The sequence below is a fragment of the Corvus hawaiiensis genome, chromosome 30, assembly GCF_020740725.1.
Source record: "Corvus hawaiiensis isolate bCorHaw1 chromosome 30, bCorHaw1.pri.cur, whole genome shotgun sequence".
Classification (NCBI taxonomy): Eukaryota; Metazoa; Chordata; class Aves; order Passeriformes; family Corvidae; genus Corvus; species Corvus hawaiiensis.
In genome coordinates this window covers 19181469-19202569 of record NC_063242.1, presented here as the reverse complement: position 1 = coordinate 19202569, position 21101 = coordinate 19181469, and the positions used below count along the sequence as shown (strand labels likewise).

The 21101-nt window shown below is 39.0% G+C and overlaps 1 protein-coding gene across 2 annotated transcripts in view; it reads left to right on the top strand.

Moving 5' to 3' along the window:
- Positions 1–21101, top strand: part of TMEM241 (transmembrane protein 241) — a 61278-nt gene that overhangs the window by 4462 nt on the left and 35715 nt on the right. Inside the window, exons 3-10 of one of the 2 annotated variants that reach the window (XM_048289496.1) lie at positions 950–1027; positions 5324–5405; positions 8616–8693; positions 10035–10057; positions 11776–11827; positions 12978–13026; positions 15022–15067; positions 16065–16100. In XM_048289496.1, the coding sequence (XP_048145453.1) occupies positions 950–1027; positions 5324–5405; positions 8616–8693; positions 10035–10057; positions 11776–11827; positions 12978–13026; positions 15022–15067; positions 16065–16100 (444 nt within the window). Of the gene's footprint in view, positions 1–949; positions 1028–5323; positions 5406–8615; positions 8694–10031; positions 10058–11775; positions 11828–12977; positions 13027–15021; positions 15068–16064; positions 16101–21101 lie in introns of both variants that reach the window. The other variant, XM_048289495.1, reaches the window with a different exon arrangement.

The following is a 21101-nucleotide window of genomic DNA, read 5'->3' as shown; positions in this document are numbered from 1 at the left end:
TAATTTGTGTAAAATAGACATGGTAAATCAACAGAAAAGCATATTTCAATGGCAAGCAACTACCTTATCGCATCTGTTTCACCACAGTTATTTCCTTTTTCTATTATTTGGAAATGCATTTCAGCATCTTAATATTTTTCCGTCAGTTCTGGCTTTTAAAAGTGACCTTTCCTTGAAATTTTTGAAGTGGCTCAGATGCACTTTCACTTAGACCTATGACAGATGAGCAAAGAGGAAAAGAATGTAATTCTTAGTTCATGCTGTTATTGTTCATTGTCCTTGGTTTTGTTCCCTGTATGATCTAAGACTATACCGCGTAGTCCTAGGCATCTGAAGCTGTCACCAACTTCTGTCCTTAGAACCTGAGACAAGAGGAAATTCTTCTCAATAAAGCTGATGGGATTTCAGCACTGGCTTGGCTAAACCATGGTCAAACCTGCCACAAACGTCAGGGAAACTTGGCTTTTAAGCTCGCATATGCTCTTCATCCAAAAAAAGGTGAAGTGAGCTGTGATAGTAGCATTGAATATTTACCATATCCATGTGGAAAATGAGCTCACTCTTCTCTGGCAGTGTCCAACTGCAATAACACTGCATAGAGTTAATCTTTGTTTATTTGTGTATGTGTGAAAAAGTTTTTAAATAATTGCTTAAATGCATTGCAACAAATGGGAATAATAAATCAACCCAATTCTATATGTTACGGATGTTAATGTCATTTAAAATTGTAGTACAGTATCTCTGTCTGAACTGTGCTAGATGTTCAAGGATTTTCACCCAAGAAACCTGAAACAGCTGTCTGAAAACCACAAGCTTAAGAAAGAAGAAAGCTGATAACTTATTTTAAAGTGTAGGAGAAATCAGTGTGCATTACTTGCTACTTATTCTAAATTGTCTGCACGTGTTTCCTAGGCCGCACATATTATTTCCTAGTGTTGTTCTGTTTCAGGTGGCAGACACTGGTGGGTGGACTTCTGCTTCACATCTCCTGGAAGCTGGGCTGGGTGGAGATAAACTTGTGTTCAAGGTACTGTAGGTTTTTTGGTTTTTGCCAAACACTTATTTTCTGTAGCTGGATTACAACATAGTTAAGTTGGTTGTGGATGTTACTAACTGGCTAAAATAGAGGTTGGGGTGGGTGTGTTCGTGTTCTGCTTCACAGATGTAGAAGGGAACTCACATTTTAGTCAAATGGGTGTTCAGTGACACCCACTTAAACCGACTACTAATATAAAGTGATTCATTTTAACTTTGGTAAGATAGCCAAAAAGCCCTTAGTGAACACAATAAGGATATCTTGTCCAACCATCTGTCCATATCTCTTCCCTGTACTTTTTTTTTTAGTATTGTAAGAGAAACCTTGGAAATGTTAATTAAGAGCATTGACACAACCTTCCACACAACCCTCGGGGGGCTAAGTCTACAAATGTGATCTGCCATTTTCTGAGAGCTGTCTCCTAAATGGGCATCATTCACATTTTCCTAACTGACAATCACTCTCCAAATTAAATGGTGCTTTGTAGACAAAGATCATCTCCTTGAACTGAGTGTGACAGCACAATTCAGAAGAGTCATCATGCTGTACTCTGCTCAGGTGGATCCATTCTGCAGTACGGAATGTAGCATCTTTTTTGTTGTGCAAAATGGTATCACTTAGAGGATGTATGCCCACAGCAATCATTGAGTCTTCATCTCAGAAGATACTAAAAACTTTCCTGGGTGATGACCTGAATAATGCGACTTGACTCTGAAGATGGGACAGTTTGGACTAAGTGACTGCCAGACTTCCCTTCTAATGTAATTTTTTCTTAGTGATTCTGTATTAGCAAGTGACAACTGATTAACCTTCTGTTTAAGATTCAAAGAGTTGGTTTGAAAAATTAAATCTCCTCACTTAGAATGAAATCCTGTGAGTATGTCAGAAAAACCAGGCTGTGTTCTGTTTTCATGGCCATGCAAATGACTACATCACCACGGAAATATAAGTGAGGTCGTAAATTAAAACAGAATTTAGTTTCCCATTTTATAGCTGCAATCAACTGAGGATATCATAAAAGCTGTCAGTGTCTTTGGCAGAGAGAGGATTAGGGTCCAAACCTAGCTTTACTGGCAGTTACCAATACATATATATATTATTATCAAATTTATATTGTTTCACAGAACAGTCTAGAGGAATATAGCCATCAGTAATGTCCTTTTATAGTTCAGCTTTTCATCACTAATGATTACTTCTGCTTTAAATAACGAAATTAAAGAAGTGGAATCTTTTTTTCCCATCGTGGAAAAGATACTTTTTTCTTTTCAAGACCTGGGAAGATATTAACAAAAATAGAGGACAAGAACTACTCTCTGATGTTGAAGAGATTGTTTTTATCTAAGAAAAGTTCTGATGAAAAATTAGTTCGTATTTTGACCCTGGAGACATGAGGCCACTAGATGTCAGCACACTGTAGGGAAAGGGGTTGAAATCCCTCTTGAGAAACCTCTTCATTAGCTTAGTTAATAGAGAATACCTGTTCTAGAATAGACTGAATGGAACAACCAGAATTAATTGACATACTTTGGCTATAATTCATCCAGCTATTTAAGCATGAGTTTAAACCTGTCCTTCTTCACAAAGATTAGGCACATGCTTTAATGCTTTGCAGAGGTGGATTTGTAACATGTATCTCCTGTATTGGAGAAAAAACTAATCAAAGCCAAAACAAAAAAACAGAGGGTTTTCTAAAGCACTACCAACCAAAAAACTCACTAGCAAACAAACAAACAAATGAACAAACATAATGTGCAAAGGTGATTTTAATACTACCACTGGGATGTGAACATTTTCACCCCCCCTTACAGAATATTTGTCTCCGAATCTGTCTGTTGTTTTGGGAGGAAGAGTTGCTGTATGTGTAGGATACTTAGGAATATCATAGCCAGTCTTTAGTCTCATCATGCTTCAAATAATAAACTGCCATCCATTTGTTTGTTTATGTCCAAAAAGTCTCGATTTTTCTGTCTCATGGACTGATCTCATATACTTTCTGAGCCCATTCAGGTTATCCATAAGTGTCTCAGCAGAGTTAAATTATTACATAGAGATCATCATCCTTTGTCTAAAGTCCAGAATACTAACCTCACTATAAAGACCAAATGAAAACATATTATTTAGAGTAATCTCACTTAGATTTTGTGGATAACCTGCTTTGCCTCTGCTTCCCCCCAGGACATACTGTAAGGGACTCTCCATAATTTCTTCTAAACAGCAAATTTTGACTGCAAAGCTTTTAGTATTAGTAAAACAAGGGCTCTGTGGAGCACAGAGGAACATGCAGCATCTGCATAATTCTTCCAGTGCTGCAGTCTGCTGCCCAGCTTCTGCCTAACTCTTGTAGGCACATAAGTCTGATGTGTTCTGGTTGGCATTTCTCGTAGTGCTGCATTTCACCCACAGCTAAGCAGCAGCTCAGAGCCTTACTTTAAGTGTTGTTTGGGGGAACCTGCCATTGCCTATAGTGGGATTTGGATTTAGACCTAAAACAACCACAGACTCATCAGTTCTTTTTTTATTTTGCATGTACATCACTGTATTGCCAACATAAGAAGCTGCTAATTGGTTTACATACAAGACAGATTGTTGATGCTGACACGTTACATCAAACATCCGTGCATTCTTTTTCAGTCCTGAAATTCCCACTTGGCAGCATAAAATTCTACCCTTACATCATGGAAAATGCATCTGAAGTCCTTTTCCACTGCACTTCTCAGAATTGCATTGGAGATGAGGACATATTTAGGATTCCTACAATTTAGTGGTGGGGAACATGAAAGAGTGATATTTTTATGTTCTAAATGAAAATTTGGTTTTCATCATGTGTTCCTTTTATCTTCCCAGACCCACTTTCTTTTCTTCCCTCCCCCTTTCTTCCATTTGTTGCTGTTCCAATAGGGTGGGGGGTATTTTTGTTGGTGTCTGATGTGAATTCATTGGTAATGAGGTATGACAGTATTAGATTTTGGTTGATGAAATTCCAGTTGAAGTCAATAACCTCAAAAGAAACTGTATTTTTATAAAAATTTATTGTGACTACTCAAGAAAACCCAGAGCAAATATTTATGCTGGTGAAAGGATCTAAAGATAATTTTTGTGGCCCTGGGTTTTTGATTGAGTGTCTTGGAAAAAAAAAAATATATATAACAGAGGAAATGTGATATTTATGGTTTTTCCCTTGTCTGTGATTATGTGAATCTTTGCACATGTTTTTTCTTCATTCATACTGTTCTGGCTTCATCATTTAGTGGTCTGTTTTCTGGTGTTCCATGAAGTGTGGTGGTGTACCAGTATCTGTAATTGCATTTCAAGTTTACATGTTAATTAGAAGTGAAATGCAAATTAAGGAACTACAAGCAGTTTGGGTTTTTTTTCAAGAACCAGCACTGATCACTAATGTTCCCTCCACTTTAATTTAAAGCTTGGGAAGAGTGAACGGGGCAGGCATGTCTTCAGTCTTGGGAAGCCTTTGATTCAGGCCTTTACCTCACTGCTACTCCTTTCTTCCCTTGCCCAAAATCTTACATTATTCTCTCTGAAATTTACCACCTATCTGATTCCTTTTTCCCCTTAAGTAACAAGATCAAAAATAGGAAAAGTGCAAATTCTGAAGCCTCTTCTCAGAACTGAAACCTGACCCTACTGCAGTAACCATGGCTAAAAAAAATTAATCAAATCAATCTGATGACTTCATCCCTCCATTAGTTGTCAAATTGCCTCTAGGAGTTTGGCTTAGTCAAAGCATTATCATTAGGAAATCTCAAGAGATAGGCTCCCACAGAGACAATCTGATCTTTAGGAAGAGTCTCTTTGTAAATCTGGCTGAGAAATGAATGTGTGGGTGGCCAAGTGTATTTGTACATAGTGAAAATGTGTGCTGTCTGTGCAAGTGAGCCATTTTATGCCTTCGTTTGTCAGGTTTTGTTCCTTTCACAGAATATCAAGGAAATTAGTTGAGATGTCTCTCCTTTAAAAACCAATGTGAGTAATTTCTAATGGAGAAAAAAACAACAACAGGATTTTGGAGGGAGAGGAGCCAGGGAAAGAGTAAAACAAACAAAATATATCTGCAGTCAGTTCCTGTCTTGGATTAGATAAAATGAATAATTTCTGACTTGGACTCTTTAGTAAATGGGAGGAGCACTGAGCAATCAGACAGTGACTTTAATATGCATGTTTGAATTGTATGTATGTATTTGCATATTATTACATTCCTTGCATGCAACTGTTGCTTTCTGTATGTAAACAGAATGTGGTGAAATAATGGGATTTTAATTGTTTTCACAGGTCTGAAATCCTGTCATGGCTTCCTGCATCAGTACTTTTTGTGGGCATTATTTATGCTGGCTCTAGGGCACTCTCTAGATTGGTAAGAAATGAACCAGTAGAAATCAGTTCTTTATTATCTCTACTTTGTAAACAAAAACCATTCCCTTCATACATGGTGTTTAATGCTGTTCCTGGGTTGAGGGGAAAGGAGGCAGGAGGGGTTTAAATAATAGATCCATTGTTAATGGAGCTAATGCACTGGTTCATTCCTACTAAGTATCAGAAAGAATCTCTGTGACGGTCCAAAGCACTCAGCATCTCTCCAGAGTATGCAGTGTTTTGCTGAACAGATTCTCAGTGGTCTGAATTGTACAAGTAGGGAAGAAGCTGAAGAAATCAGTAGCTGTAACTTTGTAAAAGGAGGAATGGGGTTGTGGGACCTGTGGCAAATCCTTCCAGGAAACTGGTGAAGACCATTCCAGTGAGAAGCTTTTGATTCTTTGCAGGATTTGAAAAAATAAATAGAAAGTTGGAAAGAAATTATGGGAAGGGCTGGATTACTCTGTTTTATGATTCATTTGCATCACAGTAATTTACGAAATGTTTACAGAATGTCAAATCTGCTTTCATGAAACTTGAATGCTTTATGCTTAAATTGTATAGTCTTCCTTTAAAAAAGTAAAATAAATTGGTGGCACTAATTTTAAAAAAATAACAATTTTTTGCTGCTGTATGCAGTCTGCAAGCCCATATCATGCACTAGTTCCCTTCTGCATTCTATCAATGCATCTAAATGTAACTCCAGAGCCAGCTTGCTCCTGTCACCTCCTAAACCCCAAGAAGAATCAAAAGGGACTTTTTTTACCAGATTCTGATCGTAGTGATCCCTTGAAAATCCCAGCAGAGAGATAGAACAGAAAAGAACAGGAGGTCTCTGTCCTCGTAAGCAAGGTTGGAGGCCTTATCTTGGACCCAAATAATATTGGGAAAGCACAGAGCTGCTCAGAAGACCTCTGCTCCCAGATTAGTTCTGTCTCAGGGTGATTGCATTTACGTCCTCTTGGTTCCTTGTCAAAGGAAGTTCCATTGGGCTTCTTTGGTGTAAGGTAAGCAAAGTTCCCTAAGGAAAACCCTGTCTGGAAGCATCACTAAAGCTTGAAAGATGCAGGAGCATCTTTTCTGCTTGCTCACCTGGGTGGTGGAGGAGTTATGAATCACATCCTCTCTATTACTTCTTGCTTCCTAGTCATCCTGTAAGTTACTGTGTCAACCTCCTGTTCCTGCTCTGGTCATTCATGAATGAACTGCACTGGAGTGGCAGAAGGGCTGTGGAGGGTTTTGATTTGTATCCCAAATATTTTTTAAGGTGCATCTCCATTTCTTAATGGCTTCTGTTGTACATGAATGGGGATTTAGAGATCTAATTCTGTGGCCGTTTTATGAGGCAAGACAAAAGGATGACTAGTCTTAGGCCATAATTATTATGTGCTGCCTTGTAGTGGGGCTAAATTCAATCCTATAGAGAAGCTTTGCTTACAATAACTTTGTGTACAACAATTTTATGACAGAGTGAGAAGGAAAGTGGACTCTCCCAAAATCATAGCTGAATTGGCTCATCTCAACAGCATCGTTGAGTTAAGTGGGTTTGTTCCTAAAGCAGAAATTATGTGTACTTTTATTATCAAATCCAAGGGGACCCACTTTCAAACACTCCTGTATATTGGCAAAGCTACAACTTTAATCTCTGTTTGTGCCTCTTCCTAGAGGTGCTGGCAATCTCCCCAGACCAAGGATTCAGGGCTAGAACTGGAGGAGGACTGCTTAGCTCTGGACTGTGATGCATTAAAAAAAGTATGCAGAGCTGTGAGGGGAGATCTGTACAGTCTCTATTCACCCTGCCTGCCCAGCCAGTAAACCTTTCTTTTCATAAGCATTAAGCCCACTCACAAATTTAAGAACTACTTGCATCAAAGGCAATAGACATATGGAGAAGGTTAACTGGGCTAGGCAAACTGGAGCCATTGTTGGCTCCAAAACATATTTGGAAGAGCCAAAAGCAGAAGGGAGGAAAGAAAAACCCAACAAATTTACTTTCATGAAGGGAAGAATGTAAATTCTGCTGTCAACTTTCCTTTGTTTATGGGTATTTCTTGTATATCCTACTGCTGTGTCAAGCTCAGAGTGCTTTTATGTTAGATACTTCTGGGTTTATGCTCTCAGTTGTCCAGCAGCAGGGTTGAGAATTGGTTTTCAGGACTGGTGAAGCTAGGTCCAACAACTTCATGCCAGTTGTGTTTGTGTGCTTTTCATTCTTATCTAAGTGTAACTGTTGTGTTTATGGATCCACCCCAGTTCTCATCATGACTTAAAATGTTCAATGAGCAATGCTTATCTGGCTTCATGGTAAAGAAAAGAGAATTACAGAAAATACGTAAAGTCACATTTGAGAGATATTTGCTGCTTATATCATCTCATACTTAAAAGCTTGGACATCAATGAGAAATTAACTCATTCTCTGCTACTGTGATTTAAATATTATACACTAGTGGGGAAATACTGCTTCCTAAACTGGCTTAGTCTTTAGATTATCGTAATCAGAGCATAGAATTGCTTCTGTTTCAACTGTCTGAGAGACCATGGATCTGATCTGGAGGAAGTATTATGAACCACTAATTCTGGTTGGGTTTGCCCAGGGCAATGGGTGTTTGATTCATTATTGTTATCGTTGGGGTTTGTTTCTTAATGATTTCATGTCGGGATGGTGTCCAGATACTTCAATGGGTATAATTTTGACATCATTTGTATATGAACTATTGCATTTCTATCCTAATTTTGGGCAGCTCTTCCTAGCAGTAACTGAAAACAATCACCTAAAATCATCTTGCCCACAGTTCTGTTGCTAGGAGTCACACTGTATTCTTAGTATCAGCAAACAGAAATGGGACAACAAATGAGAACTGTTTATGGTGGAGGCTGAAGATCCTGGATCAGAGAGGGAAAACTAAAGGCAGAAACCTGGGGCAAATCTTGCTGGGGTAGCTGTGTACAAACAAACTGACTGAGTATTCAGCAGTGGGAGACACAGCAAGCAGGTCTGCAGCAGGGTCTGCATTTAAAGATGCCTGTACCATGTGGTAGTGATTGGAATGGGTTAAATCTCTTTTAGGCAATGTGGCATGGGTTTACAGCTTCAAAAACAAAACCCCAAACCACAGACATGTGGGACAGCTGTCTCTGGGAGGAGTGCCCCTTCCTATGTGTGTGACTGTTCTGGGTTGATTTGGGCATTTTTGTTCTCTCTCCACGGCAGCCAATCCCAGTATTCCTCACTGTGCACAACGCAGCAGAAGTTGTAACCTGCGGTTTCCAGAAGTTTGTACTGAAAGAGGTAATTGATCAAGTCAAGGTAACTCCTGTGATAGAATACAGGCATTAGTGCCATCTACTTTTCTAGACTCACTGTAATAGCTACTCATTAATGAGACCCAGAGAGAGCTTTTTGCTGTTGACAAGTATCTATACTGATGTTTCCTTTTCCCCTTTAGTTGATGAAGCAGTGCAAATACATATCACCAGTCTGATCTGCATTTTTAAGACTGGCTTGGTCCTGCTTGTTTTTTCCTTTTGAAAATTAATATTCCCTCTCTCTCATGCCCCACATAAAAATCTCGTTGTTTGAGCTGAGAGGAAGGAGGATTATGTCCTTAGAACTAATCAGTATAATAGATACAGTGTATTGTATGATTACAGATAGGTCACATCTCCAAATAAAATGCAGAAGGAATGGTACATTTTTGAATTTGTTTTGAATGCTTGAGATATTGCCCCTATGAAAGTCAGGAGAATCATTCCTGTACCCTTTTGTAAGAGCTGGGGTATTTTTCTCACAAACTGAATTGGGGAGCCTTCTTTTTAGGCTTTTCTTGAAATGTTTCTCTAACTAACTGCAGAGCTGCTGTGTGATCTAAGAGTGGGAAATCATTCATCACAAAGTTGTTTCTACAGTGGCCTTTGGCTTGCTGTGAAAGGCATCTTCCATTCATTATATCTGTTGTCTATAAAGAAGAAAGATAAATGAGTGTTTACTACATCTAACAACAGAAGAGATCACTAAGGTTATGCCTAAGGGACATAGCAGTGTGTACCATGGCATGTCCCTGTGTCATTGTCCTCTGATTAGTGTCCCTGTCAAAGTGTTCCATATTTTCCTTCTATGTCAGAAGTTTATGACTCCTCTCTTTAAAAACAAAAGCACTACGGACAAGGGTAATGCAAACACAGGCCTAACTGGAAGCTTCTCAGGAATAATTCCATATCAAGAATTGGGAAAATTTCATGAGTTTAGATCAAGACTGATTTGAATGGGGCAGTACCTAATTAAGAAAACTCAATATTTGAGTACATATTTTACACGTTTTTGGTATAATTCAAGTCAAGTTTGAGGAGCAGGCATGAAGTTCGTGTCTGGTTTTAGGTTTACTTGCTGATAAGCAATCTGAAAATATAAATCAAGGCGGAGTAGGCTTATCTGTAATCCTGATTCTTCTTTGTCAAGTTAAATTTGCTAAGCCGTGCTCAAATTTTGAATATTGCTTGTTGAAGTTTTAATGTGTGTGGTGCAGTAAGATCAGCTGTCATCACTTTCCAGATTTTGGAAGGAGAAAACACTATTTTACCATTTTTATCATTAAATTTTAATGTTTTAATCATATGTTCTTTTTTACAGCAGACCTCTCATCTGAAAGTCTGTAGGTAAGCTTTTAAAACTACTCAGATTCAGATTCAGACTTGTTTTGGCTCCAGCTTCTGTAGTTGCTTCAGATAATGTCACACCAAAACAGTGAAGAATGTAAGGCGCATTCCTGTGGGCAGTGAGCCTAAATTGCAACACAGGAGTAATTAATTTTTTTTTTTTTTTTTAACAATTGCTTGAATAGATATGTTTTTTTCTCCTTACAAAAATGAAATGAATGAAAAATCAGTGCTCATAACAATGCTTTTGGAAAGGAGATGGAAACCATGTTTGAAATTCCAGTGAGTTTGAAGTTCGTAAACAGTAAGAGAAAGATAATTAGTGTGTTAGAAAGTAGCTAAAAATGCCTTTCCTTAGAAATGAAAGGTAAATGAGACCCATTTCTGCTAGAGTCATTCATAGCAAGGTTGGCATCGGTCTCTTCTGCCATGTCTCAAGTGAACGAACAAGAGGAAGTGGCCTTAAATTGCACCAGGGGAAGTTCAGATCAGATATTAGGGGAAAAAAAATCACTACGAGAGTGGTTTGGCATTGGAATAAATTGCCCAGGGAGGTGATGGAGTCACCATCTCTGGAAATGTTCAAGAGCTGTTTGGACATGGCACTTGGGGATAGGGTTTAGGCTGATTATGGTGGTGCTGGGTTGATGGTTGGACAAATGATCTTGAAGGTCTCTTCCAACCTTGATGATTCTGTGATATTAAGCTACACAACTGCCAACCCCTGTTGGCCCTAGTTGTTTAGGCTTCAAAAAGGAGATAGAAAGGGACAAGCAGAAGTCAACCAGTCATATGTTAAAAATTTGATCCTGTGCCCCCTACATCTCCTTGAAGAATGAATATTTGCTGTCCTCCACATCCTGTAATCTTTTAGCTGTGCTTAAGAATGGATAATGTTGGGTTATTTTTTAGTATACTTAGAGGCATTATCTTCCTAATTTCTTCCTGTTGTTTCCATTATCTGACTTACTGTGGCCTTGTCTTCACCACTGGATTATTGTCAAGGATACTATTATTTTTTATAATCTTTATTCTGTCTTTTCCCATGCCCTTAGAGAGTAGGAAAATAAGCTGCAAAACCAACTGTATGTTAGTATTAATAGTGACAGTCGACAGAAATTCCACATCAGTGTATTCCATGTAGCTTGAACCAATATTAACTCAGCCACAGGTTAAGAATTTATTTAGCCTGAGTCAGTGGACTAGGAGAGGACTTGTGCTGTCCTTAAGACATTTCTAGTGTAATACCAGTCACTTCCACCTTGCTCTGTGTTCTGGAGTAACAATGTCACACTTGTAATGGAGTCATATCTGCTGGAATTGTTGTAACAGGCAATTCATCCTAATGAAAGAAGTTTTTGGTAGCCATTCAACCAGAAATTGGCTGATTTTGGCTTTCTGAAAAAGCCTAGCGAACCGAGATGGCTAGTGAAGAAAAATATTCTCCACTAAAAATACTTGCTTTCATCACTTCTGTGATGTTTTGTGCTGCTTCTCTTCCCATAAAACTTTGCTGTGTACAAGTTATGAAGAATGCATGATGTAAAACTCAATTTTGGTGGCAGGAATTGCTTTTTAAATACGGAATAAGAAAATTAAGTAAGGGAAGTGTCAGTGTAAAATTGACTGGAATTGCCTCTACTTTGCTGAGAGTACAAAACCAGGTTGAAAGCATTTGTCTTGCTTTTTTTTTTTTTTTTTCTTTCTCTTCTCCACAGTGTGCTGTTCCTCCTGGCAGCAGCAGTGTGCCTTCCTTTCTGTGACACACAGGTGAGCTCTGCTTTGTAAAGCAGCTCTAGTTAGGCCTTGATGTTTGACATCTTGCCAGCATATGAGGGATGCAGCTTTTACTTGTAAGCTAGAGTAGGATTCCTGCAAGGGAATTGTAAATGTTTGCTGTTGCTGTGTTGTAGTCTTGCTGGGTTTACTGTGTTCGCATCATAGTAAAACCCCTGAGCAGTGTGGACATACAGCTCTTTGGTGAAGGTGGTGGCAGGGGAAACCACAGTTTTACTTCTTAATAGGGCTTACAGCAAATCACTTAGGTTTGAATTAATTGTGTACTTTCAGGAAGTTCCTGAATTAGTTTTGTTCTCGCTGTATCCACTTTCTGTATCTACCTGAGAAAGAAAGGAGGTACCTCCAGAGAGTGCTCCATCCAGCAAAGATCTATTCATTGGAGATTCTCTTTCAGGCACTTAGGAAAGCTGCTTCCTTGCTTTAGATACCTTAGTTAATATCTGAAGTTGGATGAGTCTGGAACTTGTCTGGATACATCTGATCAAATGTGGCCATCGGAGGTGTTGCACCTGCGCTCGCTCTCATCATAGTCCATGGTGCAGAGCAGGATCTCCTGGTACATAATTCATCTCACCTGAAAGCAGACATCTAAAATATGCCAGGTGAATTCCTCTCAAAAATGTTTGGTTTTCCCTACTGATTGTGAAGAGGGCCTACTTTGCTCAGACAGACGTCCATTTGAAGCCCTCCTTTGGATACTCTGTTTAGTTGGAGCCTTGTAGAGAAACTGCTTAGCTGCTGCAGAGGCTCAGAGGGGAAAGGAGACAAGACAAAAACCTTTGTGATGGTCCTCTGATCATCTTGCCTGTCGCTGATTGTCAATACAAGACCAAATAGGCTGGGGTCCATATGCTCAGACTACTTAAATTGGTGTACACTCTGAAGGAAATATAATTATCCTTGCTGAGACGAGCTGAGAGCATGAATAACCAACATATGCCAGGTTTCTAAGTGTGACAGGAAGAATTTCAGTCTTCCTAGTCTTCTTTAGTCATCTTCCCTGTCTTTGTAGCACTGCTCCCACTCACTGTACTTGCTTTGCAAAGCTAACTGCAGGGAAATTGCAATATGTGTATTTACACGATCATGCTTTTATTTATGTAGATGTTCTTTATTGCAGTTTGATCCAAACGGATATTTATGGGCTCTAATTCACTTGATCTGTGTTGGTAAGTAATTTTCTTCTAGAAAAAGAATTAGGAAGGGTAAATGTGTTGGCGAAACCAGCTTTATTATGAAGTTACTGGTATTTGAGACTCTATACGTAAGAAACACTTGGAAAGAACGAAGATCAGTAAATATAAGAAAGTGCATTCTTTTTATAGCTTTTATGTTGAAAACAGCAACGGAACAAACTACCTATTGCAGTCTGCTAACAGTGGATGGGAAAATGCACATACAATTTTAATCAGCACTAAACTTTTCTGGTTGTTTTTTGATGGTTGCATACTGAGAGAGACTTCTGTCTGAGGGGAGAAGAAACATGAAAAAAACAAGCAATAACTTGTACTTGGAACTTTATTGCACACACAGATTTTATTTAAAAACTGACAAAAATATACTAAAATATCATGGAATATGGTCCCAGAGGAAGGATGTTGAAATGTTGGGGTTTTTTAGGCAATCATATGCATTTTTAAAAAATTTTAACAATGAGTTGCATAATCAATCAGGTTTTCTTCTGTCTTTTTTTTCAGACCAAACATTGATTTGGATAAATCGTAGTTCTTCCCTGAAAAGCTAGACACAGTCAGACCCAGAAAATTTGAAGAAAACAAGAGTAGTAATATTTAACTAGGAGATTTTTGTCTTTTGGAGTATTTTGGTGGATAATAAGGGACTTGTATTTGATTCTTACCTGTCCTATATACTGAGTGACTCATTCATATGTTAAGTCTTGTCTGCAGATTAGGGATGATTCCTTCTTTATTTCTTCTATTCATACTGTAAAATTTTCAGGGCAGAGGTAATGTGTTTATATGTATTCTGTCTAGGGAGGTCTAGAGATCCCCATCTGAAATGTTGTTAACATAAAAATAAGAAATAGTTTTGTAGTTTTTTGAGAAATATTATATGGTAAACATTTGCTCATTTATATAAAAGTAAAAGCTATGGATTTTCCACTTCAAATACTTGTTTGCTGTAATGAGCGATGTTCTTTCTTTCTCAAGGCCAAGGGGTCTCATTTGTAAAGCAGTGTTTGGTCATGGAGGTGGAAAATAACTTAGAGAGTCTTCAGAATGCTTCTTTTGTGTGTTTGAAATGTGTAGGAAGTGCCAACATAATGTTTATGCTGAAAATATAGCTGCCTTCCATCTCTTGGTTTTGAGAGTTGTTGATATGGCTGTTGGGAGTTATTTGTGTAATTAGATTTCCTATCAACTGAAATGAAGGTGCTACGAGAAAGGGCAAAGAGATGAACTCACTTACTGCATAGTAAATTGAGACAGAGCATTACAGAAAGGATGTGTGTTCTACCCTTCATCTTGTCTGATGGAGGCAGACTTGAGGACATCTATTTCATAGTGTTCTACTGCATTTACTTTTCATATTCTAGTTTTGTCTGCGAATCAAAAAAAATCACCCCAAAGCCTTAAAGAACGGGTCTGCAAAAATAGAGCCTGAAGCTGTGTTGTTTCTTCCACGAGCATTCAAATCTTTACCCAGAACAGAAATGTAAGTTAACAAGAGGTAGACAGGCAGGTCAAGAATGTAAAGGACCTGGAGACCCTAGAGCTGAGAGAACTTTAGATAAGAAAGATGGATCAGAGCCAACAGCTCTGTGTAGATGAACATATATGTTACAGAACTTACCCCCAAAATGGTGTGGGCTGAAGAACCCATTCTGTGACACTGTATGTATTTACACACAAACCCACACACAGAGTCTCTCCTTTGTTGTTGCTGTGAGCTAGAAGATGTCTTGACCTCAGAAGGACTAGCAGAACCACAAAGCATGACTGTACTCAGAGCTGGTAACACTTTGAAAACCATTAATTTGAAGCAACAGGTTCGTTTTACTCATGGTTTAGAAATCCTTTGTGCCATGTTGCTAAACTGTAATTCAGAGGGGTTCCATCTCTGCCAGTACCACGGCCAAACAAGCTGTTGTTTGTCAGAATGATTGCACGATATGGTAATTACACATGTCATTTCAATTACAGGGGCTTACAAAATATTTCACAAGTTGTGGAAACCTGGCTCTTTAAGGTAATGTGTTTTCTTATTCTTTTATAAGGAGAGATGGCTGTGATGTAGGGAGCTCTGCATGATCAGCAGGAGCTGGGCCACTCCTGGTTAATCATTAATAACTTCTCTTGCAAGATGAGCGTTATTTATTGTTCATAACAATAGCATGTGGTTATTGATAGTTATACTACTAACGGGAACACTGAATTAGTTTTAACAGTGTATTATCCAAGGGTGATGACTCAGCCCTGGAAAAGAAACCCCTAATTACTGGCACAGGTGTTCAGAGGAAATGTTAGGCTGTGTTCACATGGAAAGCTGCATAGTTTGAATCTGTCAGTATCTCCCTTTGTGACACAGTCTCAAAAGTGTTCAGCAGCTGGTGACTTACCACAGGGAGGGAATGACTGAGTACCTTAAACACCTTGAAACCCTGCACTAATCCCCTGTGCATGTTAGAACTGCAACCACACAACAGTAGTCTTAGAATCAGGTGGCATTACATATTCACAGTGTCTATAATCTGCAGTTCTCTGTATGGATGGAGATGGATGTATTGATACTGCACATGATGTATAATATACATGCATGGATAAGCTTATTTATTTCAAATCCATTTTCCATCTCTGGTTAAAGGGTCTAAATTTTAATCAGTCTCACTTTATCTTCACTTTAAATGAAACTTCCATGGACAGTAACAACAGAAATAATGTGTGAATTCTGAGTTAATTAATATGTTGTTTAAATGATAATTAATCGACTTGTGTTGATAAAATTATTACTATATTATGTTTATAATGTTTATAATTACAATATAATGTTAGTATTACCTAATGTTAACCTTATTATATATTATATAAATTAATATAATGTAATATTACAGCATTACTGTACATTAATACAGTACAGTATTAATTTACATTACAGTACATTAATACTGCTTAATATACAGATCTGTTACACCAAATGAAGTGCATTGTTAAAAAACCCACCTTTTTCTCTTTCCCTCATCTCCTAGTGATCTGGACCAACAGTACATCAACTATGTATTCAGGTAAAATGAATAAGTCTTTGATACACCATAGCTGTTTTTATGTGGTGTATGTTTTCATTTTCAACTGTGGCTTGTGGAAGAAACTCATAGCTACCCCTATTTAAATGTATTTATTTAGCAGGACACTCACTGAAAGAACAGTGCTAAGCTGAATGTCTTAGCATCTGAATTTTTTTGGCTCCAGTTGTAGGTGGACATGCCAATATACACCTGGGGAGGTAACGAGGTGTTAATTATGAATTTTTAAATCACCACGTGCACAAGTGATCTATCACTTCCAGAAATAATATTTACAGAGTAACTCCCTGGCAATATCCCACTTCAGAAAATAAAACTTGTACAAAATTGCCAGAAGAGGAGGTAGTGATTACAAAAGTAGTGTGTGCAAAGAACATGAGCAGTAACTGATTGTTCTGAGTGTCATTAGTGGGATTGAGTAATTCTGACTTTCAGTTGTTTTTCTGATTTGGAGATACAAGAGTGGCTTGTTATTTTGTAGCTAGTGAAAGAGCCTGAGTCACTGACCATATATTCCTCTGCTTTTTTAAATCCACTCCTTTCCTCAAAGAGCCACAAACCAGGACATTCAGTGTACATGGCTTCTGCTGGGTTTTTGTGAGGCTTTATTTCAAATAAGGGATCTAGAGACTTGATTCAATTCTCCTCCATCCGTAATCACATCTAATATATGTTGGCCTCTTTTCTTGGGTTCATACCTAAAGTCATTTGGGAACACTGTGAAGTATGAATAATAAATTCAAAGAAATTCCTTCTGCAGTCAGAAGGAATGAAAGAGGCAGCAGAAGCTGGGAATAAGCATAACAAAAGGGAAGTCTAGTTGTGCTAGTCCATTTGATTAGATGGATGTATGCTCTTGTTTGATCACATGAAAGATCCTTGATAGGAATACAGCAGGGACACCAGTGTAGGACAGTTGCTTCCTTTTAATTCCTGTTTATCTTGTGAGCATCATCAATATGATAACACTGTGTATCTCTTTCTATCTTAGTTCAATCAAATCTCCTATTTCCATAAATAAGTAATGCAGGCTTCTGCTTTTGCCTTTGTGATTCACCAGGGTCCCATTTATGGACAATATCTGAATATCAGTTTGCTTGAAGTAGGCTCTTGTTTAAGTCAGTTGTTGTTTTCCATCTACTATGAAATGCAAAGCAAATCAATTTTACGCAAAGAAGGTAGGTGTGTTTATTGAAACTTTGGAAGAATTAGTCATGGAATTTGCAAATGTGCTGCCACATGCAGAAATAACCTATGAGGTCTGGAACGAGATGTAGCTACTTCTGTGTGTTGAAGGGAAATCATGAACCAAGCAGTAAAATCAATTGATTTTTCATTTGGCAACTGCCTGACTGTCTCAGTTTTAGCTGAAAATTGCACCTAGGCCTGAACCTTTAAATTCAGATTTTGTCCGAAGGTCTTAATTTTTCAGCTTTGATTGAAAAGTCAGGGCTGGGTTGCTCCTCTGTTAGTTTGAAGTCTGTGAACTTGTGTCCAGCAGAGAGCAGGAGTCCCACATTCCATGGAAAGTATGATTATTTATTTGGAAGCTTTTGAAAGGGAGAAACTTCTCGCTAAGGAACTGTGAGGTGCAGTGGTATATGTATTTTAAAACTGTTCTTTTTACAGAAAATAAACTAACAATCCAACAGTCGATTTGTGCAAATTGGAAGATGGCTATCTTCAGCATCTGTTTAAGAGCAAAAATTTGTTAACAAAGCTTCCAAAGTTTTTCCCCAAGAAGAGGCTTAAAGGTCAGCATAGCTTACAAGGTGATGGTGCAAAGCTGGAAAACAGGTGGCTTAAGGGAGGTAGCAAACTGAATGCTTATTTGTTTGGCTTGGGTCTGTGTATATCTGTATGTCTATGTATCTGTATGTGCACGTATTACTATGTGTTAGAGAAGCTCACAATCCATAGCATTTGGACCTCATCTTGCCTGGGGAAAACAAGCAGTACCATGGACAATGGAGTAAGTGACATCTGATTTATTTTAGACTTTTGTTTTGTCAAACTAGCTGATGATGTTTGAAAGGGTGTAAAATTTGGCAGAAGCTCTCTCCTTGTCCGCAACCTCCATGATGTGCTGTAAAGGTATCTTTTCAGCTTTATACCGGCTAGCGCTTGTATTTCAATGCCTTAGAAAGCCTCGAGCAGCCTTGAGAGGTAGCACGGGCGATCTAGCACTTTAGTAGCTCTAAAATCGGTACCTGAATCAGCTGCAGAGCAAATACCATCAGCAGAAGCAAAGAGGGAGAAATATAGCTCCCTGCTCGCTCAATTCCCTGCAGTTAGAAGCCTTCAAATGAGACAGACGACCAGAGATGTTTACAGGAAGGTAGCTGAGCTGAGAGAGAGCCTTTGCCTCCCCTCGACCATCTTTTTATTCGGAGAAGGGGCAAGGGGATGACTGGGGGCGGACCCGGGGTGAGCGGCCAATCAGACACTGCTGAAGAGTCTGAGTTACATTTGGCTTTGCCCGCGCTTGGAACAAAAGAACTCGGAGCACATGTCTTTGGGAGGGGGGATGGGAAGCTCAAAACAGGCAGCAACAATGTGCCACCTCCAGTGTCTAATGGGACCCTTCTGCTGCAGGAGGCACTGGCAGGGTTTGTCTCTGTGTGAGACCTCTGCACGTGTATTTATCTCAGAGATCACTGCCACTTCCCAAATCTGGATGGAGCTGTTTAGTGTGTTTGAGAGCTGTGTGGAGCTGTGTACACACAGCTTTACTGTGCAAACTTAATTTCTGTAGAAAACAATCAAAACTACTTTTAAATATCATTGACTAAAGGAATGTTCTCTGAATGAGCACTAACTCCAGGCAGCCCTGGGCCTGAATTACTGTAGACATGGATTATCTCTGTCAGAGGGTGCCCAGCACTAAATTGTGTGATTTAGAAGGTGTTAAGGTATATGCTGCTTCCTCTTCTCAGGCCTTCTCAAGGACTGTTCTGGCCATGATAGGACCCCAGTTTCACCTCCAGGACAGGACAGTTTAATGTGCTCTGGAGGCCTTGTCTATACAAGCGTGATTGTATGATTCTATGATGTATGAAGGAACTTGCTAGTGTGGTATCAGTGCAATTTTCTCCTCTTAGCACTATTATCAATAGGTCTTTAAAGCTTCTTATTTCTAACCTAGATCAGACAGCAGACATGCAGCTGTGTGGGCACAGCCAGGTAGTGTTTAAAATCATCCAATCTTTTAGGTTGGAGGAGACCCTTAAGGTCATTGAGTGCATTAACTGAGCACTACCAAGCCTACCACTGAGCCTTGTCCCTAAGCACCACATGTGTCTTAAATACCTCTAGGGATGGTGACTCAGACACTGCCCTGGACAACCTATTCCAAAGCTTGATAAGCCTTTTAGTGAAGATATTTTTCCTAATACATTGGAAAAATACATAGGATTATTGTAATAGGGGCTGTTCAAAATGTTTCTCAGTTCAGTATGAAAGCACAGTTGCACTCTACTGAGTGTAGAGACTGCCTGCATAGAGCAGATTAAAAGATCTGCCACAAATTACTGGATGTTAGAATCTACCAATATGTTAGAGTAAAAATAAATAAATAAATAAAGAAATGTTAGAGTAAAATTAAATAAATAAATAAATAAATATAAAAGAGAAGAAGGCTCTGTTGGACGCTTGCAGAAGTGCAACTGAAATGAGCAGTCTCCTAACATATGCTGTCCTTATATGCCACGCACTCTTTCTTGTTTTAAAATCTGGAACAGTTTGGGAGAGAAGAACACCCTAAGTAAATGTACATGAATGGGAACTGTCCAGAATAAAACAGATCTGAAAAAATATTTGCTGATGTTGAAAGTGTGGTGTTCTTCTCACTTCATCACTTCCAACATGATTGTTCAATGGCTTTTAAAAAGGGAGCCAGGCCAGGAACAAGTGTAGGAGGGAAAGCAGAGCTGTGCTATGCAGAGAAGGGAGGGGTGATGTTGCTTCTCAGTGTCCAGCCCCATCTCGTTCATTTCTCTTCCATGTGTTTAAGCATCTGGGGCAGGGGCAGGGAGGAAGAGAAGAGGGTCAGTGTACTTCCAAGACCCTGACTCTAATCCTTCAATCCTCTTGATCCCACCTCCTTTTTTAAACTACAGTATTGTACTTCTCTGTACTTTGACTTCTGCATTAGTGTTCTACTTCCTAGTGTTTTTTTCTGGTAATCTTACATTTTCTTTTATTCCTTTGTGTTCCCCCACTTTTTATGATCGAGGGAGCCAGATTTCTCCCCCATAGCTGGTGAGGGGTAGCATGAGGGGAGGGGTAGTAATGCTTGCCTGACATGTTGAGGGAGACATAAATGTGTCTTAGGAGCAGGTTGTAGCTCATCTTGGGCTTTCTCCTGTGCTGAGGCAGGTAGAGATATTTTACTGTTTTTGAAGAACCTGCAAGGAAGTTTCAGTACATCCCAATATCTGTCCCTGTCAGATATTTGCTCACAAACGCATGCCCAGATAGCCTAGCAGCCACTGGTGAGGAGAAAACAGATACAGAATTTCAAATGGTGAATAAATGACACTGACAAAGGTATGAGGTAAAGGTTCTACTCTATGCAGCAAAACGACATCTGGCTTCTGGAAGAGCTGCTAATCTGTCACTTTTGTGAATTAAAAATGCTGCAGTAGATTTTCTGCAATAGAGGAGGGCAGCTTTGCAGGCATAAATTGCTGTTCTTGCTGACAAAACCTCTTTTTAGCCAGGAAGGAAACCACAGGTGACCCAGCCCTCAGTTTTGAGTACAGGGAAAAAAAGAGAAGAGCAGAGAAATCCAGCACAGGGAATTTGTTTTTGCTGCAGCCTCATATCCGGGCTGTCCTGCTAGAAACCTCTGAATCCCTAATCTGGTTTTACAACATCATCGTGTCTTTTTTACTGATGCTTCATTCAGAGCAGAGCTACAGAGCAGCTGTAATGCCATCTAATCCATTTGCCTTAACCTGCCCTGCACTTCACAAATAAGGT